Below are 4,497 nucleotides of genomic sequence, written 5' to 3'. Positions count from 1 at the left end.
ATAATTGATATTTCTCTTCATTTATAGAGGTAAGGGAGAAAGAGTTTTAAAAATCAAATTTTTGTCCCCAAAATGAAGGAAGAAACATTTAGAGACTAATTTTTGTTAAAAAGTTAAAAAACAGACTTTTGTATCAAAATTTTAAAAATGTGGTTAATAAATACATTTTAAGAGAAAACAATTTGGTGCATAAGATGTTCACTTTTTTAGACAAAGTTTGGTCAAAAAATGATTATAATTCATCACTAAATATCTAATTTCATCGCTAAATACACAACAACAACAACACTTTTGACAACTTAAATATTTTGTTCTTAAAATTAATTTAATTCATAATTTTGTAAGTTTTAAAATCTTAATTTGTTGTAATGATTTCATGCTTGCCACTGTGTGACCAACCATTTGGTGATTTTTTTAGGGATTAACAATTTTAATTTCTATTGAAAATAACCTAGCACTGTTTGATTGTATTCCTAATGCATAAAGCATTTTATAATAACTAGATATAATGGATTAAAGCAAATGAAAAGCGTATTGATAAAGAATACCTTTTCATTAAACAAAGATTGTGTCATGGTAGAAGAATTTCCTTCGGATGTTGACATCTTCTCCAGTTTGGGGTAGAAGCTTATGAATCCGGATCCTCGGTCGCCATCCCCTGTAGCAGTCCCCTGTCGCCCCCAAAACGACGTCGTTTTGGGGGTGAATTTTCAAAAAAAAAAACGCAGAGAAGAGGGAGGAAGGAGAGGAAGAGGAAGAGGGAGAGGGAGGAAGGAGAGGGAGAGGGAAGGGGAGGGGGCCTTAAATACAGGGGAGGAGGAGGAGGAGGAGGAGGAGGCGACGGCGCGGTCGCAGGGTCGGAGGCGGAGGCGATGGCGCGGTCGCAGGTGCTGCGACGAGGTGGGACGGCGGCTGCGACGGCTGCGACGGCGGCGAGGGAGGAGGACGGCGAGCTCACAGCCTCCTCCTCCTCCTCCTCCTCCTCCCTGTATTTAAGGCCCCCTCCCCCTCCCTCTCCCTCTCCTTCCTCCCTCTCCCTCTCCCTCTCCCTCTTCCTCTTTCTCTCCTTCCTCCCTCTTCTCTGCGTTTTTTTTTTTCGAAAATTCGCCCCCAAAACGACGTCGTTTTGGGGGCGACAGGGGAATGCTACAGGGGATGGCGACCGAGGATCCGGATGAGCTTGGGTAGATTCTCGAGACTCAAATATTCCAACTGACGGAAATTAATTACCTGACTTGAGAGTTCATCTTCATCTTTTTCTTTTTCTTTTTCAATTCCAACAATTGCTTCCATCATCTCACAATCAACAATTCGTAGTCTCTGGAGTCGTGGAAATCCTCTTGCACAGGACAGGGAGAAGAGATATTCAAATCCAACCTACAATCTTCAATTGTTAATTCAGTTAGGCCATGTTTGTTTGGGCGGACTGGATTAGCATTCCCATGACTAATAATCCTAAGACTACGAATCCGTTGGATTATATATCCTATATTAACTAATAGTCAAGTTTAAAATAATTAGTGCGTATTTCAATTGTTTAACCAAATATCGGATTAATAATTTTATTGGACTATTAATCCAATTCCAAGCCCATGTCCACCCAAACAAACATGGCCTTAAATTATTGAAGAAGCCTGACGGATTTAGTCCATGACGTTCCATCAAAGACCCCTCTCCACCTCTGGCATGCAGCACCTCTTGTAAACCTTCAATTTTTTCCAAATGTAGCTCTTCTTCGGCTCTCATCAACAAAACGATTAACTTGTCCATTGAGGAAACACCCGCAAGTTTACACGACTTAGAATAAGTTTCAGAAAAACGATGATATTCCTTACCCATTGATATTTTAAATCTGATCAAATTTTCAAAGCGGAAGTCCTTGGGCAATAGCGTGACATTTGGTATGTGAATCTGTAAAGTGGTTAATTGCGTCAATTTCCCCAACTCATCAAGATTCACTTTGCATCTTCCCTCCCTATACCCAAACTCATCTAAAATGTATAATTCTTCCAGGCGAGAGACAAATTGGATATTGGATATGACACCTTGTGGAATCTCTGTGAGCTGGTAACAATTTCTCAGATCTAACAACCGAAGACGAGTCAATTGTCCTATCTCTGATGGCAAAACCTCGATATTAGAACCTCGAAGGCTAAGTATTTCAATGTTATTATTTAGATCCTTGAGTATATATGTCTCCCAACTTACAATTATCTAACCATAACATCCGAAGGTTAACCAAATTTGCAAGAGATGATGGAGGCAACATACAGATTCTATTCAATTCTAAAATCGTAAGTTTCTCCATTCCACTGAAAAACCTATCTGGAACATTAAGCAAAGGATTGATATTCCTTTTCAATAGTATGGTCAAGGTGTGGATTTGTGGACATAGCAAATCATCCGGAAGCTCAAGAGTGTCGTCGTCGAACCTTAACGAGATTGCTAAGGAAGATTCGCATTTATCTTTCTCGGGCCACTCTTTGACACCATGTTTCACTAGAATTTCCTTGCCATCATCTTTTGCAATTGAAAGAGCAACATCTCGAATGACATCATGCATTTTGACAAAGTTTTCATCTTTGCCTTCTAACAACAAACAAGCATCTTTGAGGATATCGACCACTGTAAGTACTCGACAGCTTGCTCTTCTTTGTGTATTTGTGTTTTGTCCAAGCAAACTTCTCGCTATGCATTGTCTTGCCAACACTTCAATTGAAATATTAGCATCTTCAGGAAAGAAACAACACAGCAAGAAGCATGATTTTGCATCACTAGATTCTAACCGATCATAGCTTAGCTTTAAGAAAGCATACACCTTTGGCTCGATTCCGGCAATATTCTTGAGCATGGAATCTTTGAATTGATCAAGTACATCTTCCCAGACATATTTTTTCTTATCTTTCAATGCGGCTCCAATTGCAAGTATAGCGACTGGCAAGCCTCCACACTCTTTACAGATTGCATTATATCACGGAGTTCAGGAGAGTCAACAGAATTTCCCACCTTCTTCTTGAACAGGGCCCATGCTTCTTTCTCTAATAATATTTGCATTGGAAAATATCTATCAACTTCCATCTTCTCCAACACATCTCGGATTTGAGATCTTATCACAATTTTGCAACCTTTGTTTCCATCTGTGATAGGAACACTCTATTGTCTTCAAGTTCAATTCTTGCCAAATATCATCCAATATAATGAGATTTTTCTTTCCATTGTTTAATCTAATCCACAGTTCATTTGCTTTTCCCAGTTCAGTTTCCTCAATTAGTTTCAGTCTTAAGCGGACAGCAAGTTGCCCTTGAATATATTGCTCACATTTGCGTCCTGAGAGACAACTGCCACCACGACTTCATCAAAAAGTCCATTTTTCACTTGTTTGCCAATCTCTTCGACCATTGTCGTCTTACCAATACCTCTTGTTCCATATACTCCAATCATTTTAACATTGGAATCTTGTAATGCCGCCATGATGTTACTGAAAACCAATTCTCGCGACTCAAAATTTGCATAGTTTGCACTTGATGATGGGAATTGAAGTTCTTGAGCAAATGGCTTAGGATGTGCAACTGTGCTAAAATTGCCACTTCGAGTGAGATTTTTTACTTCTTCCGTCTTGTTTTCGGCTTCCTTGCTCATACGGTAGCGCGAGATGTAATCCGGACATGAGAATTTAAAGCACTGCATGTTTTTGTTAATTGTATTGTCATCCTTAATTTTCTGAACTTTTTCTTCCACCTCCGCTAGCCAGTTTGAAACACGTTCATCAACTTCTTCACCACGAGTAATGGCTTCATCAACTTTTTCTTCGATTTGTTTTCTCTGCTCTTCAAGGTTTTTAATTTCAACCTCCAGTTTCTTCTGCTTCTTCTTGTACTGAAAAACAAAACCAACGTGGAGCACCACTAATTGGATCACTGGCTCAACTATTCTCCCTGCAATTGCCCCTACAATTGAAAATGCACCTTGCAGGGCACTCATTTTCAATCCACTTTTTCTCTTTCTTTCTTTCTTTCTTTGTTTTTTTGTTTTTTTTTTTTTTTTTTTTTTTGAAACAAATATTGAAGAAGAAACTAGTTTGAGATTCAAATTTCAGAGGATAAAGCTCTCTCAATCTGTATCCGCAAGTAAAACAAAAACAGAGATATCAAAGAAAAAGAAATAAAAAGTGAAGATAAAATTCTCTCTTTTGCCGATTCGGAAAATTAACATTAACTAAGTAAAAAGAGTTAATTACCTAATAATCATATTTATAAATATTATGATAGCTCAGGTCCTATCTAAGATTTTTTGAACTAATAAGTCCTGTTTAGTAAAATTGAGAATATTATTAATTTTTCCTAATTTATAAAAGTAAGAGCATTATTAATTTTGCATAGTAATGTTTCAGATAATTATTTCACTAACTGATGAAAAAAAATAAAGTATGGGATTAAAGGTTTTTGCCCTCTACTTATTGGTTTGATTCAACTATTTAATAAAATCAAGAATATTATC

The 4,497-nt window shown here is 37.7% G+C and overlaps 1 protein-coding gene across 1 annotated transcript; it reads right to left on the bottom strand.

Moving 5' to 3' along the window:
* Positions 1-437: 437 nt before the first annotated feature.
* LOC114266228 (disease resistance protein At4g27190-like) lies at positions 438-3,981 on the bottom strand. The gene is made up of 5 exons (XM_082880866.1): positions 3,300-3,981; positions 2,209-2,952; positions 1,696-2,084; positions 1,231-1,377; positions 438-473 (listed from the first exon to the last, which is right to left on the bottom strand). The coding sequence occupies exons 1-5, from the start codon at positions 3,979-3,981 to the stop codon at positions 438-440; spliced, it is 1,998 nt and encodes a 665-aa protein (XP_082736992.1).
* Positions 3,982-4,497: the final 516 nt, after the last annotated feature.

This window comes from Camellia sinensis, chromosome 7 (assembly GCF_055761805.1).
Source record: "Camellia sinensis isolate YWXY chromosome 7, ASM5576180v1, whole genome shotgun sequence".
NCBI classification, from domain to species: Eukaryota; Viridiplantae; Streptophyta; class Magnoliopsida; order Ericales; family Theaceae; genus Camellia; species Camellia sinensis.
Note: the sequence above shows the minus strand (reverse complement) of the source record. Positions and strands in the feature narration are given on the sequence as shown.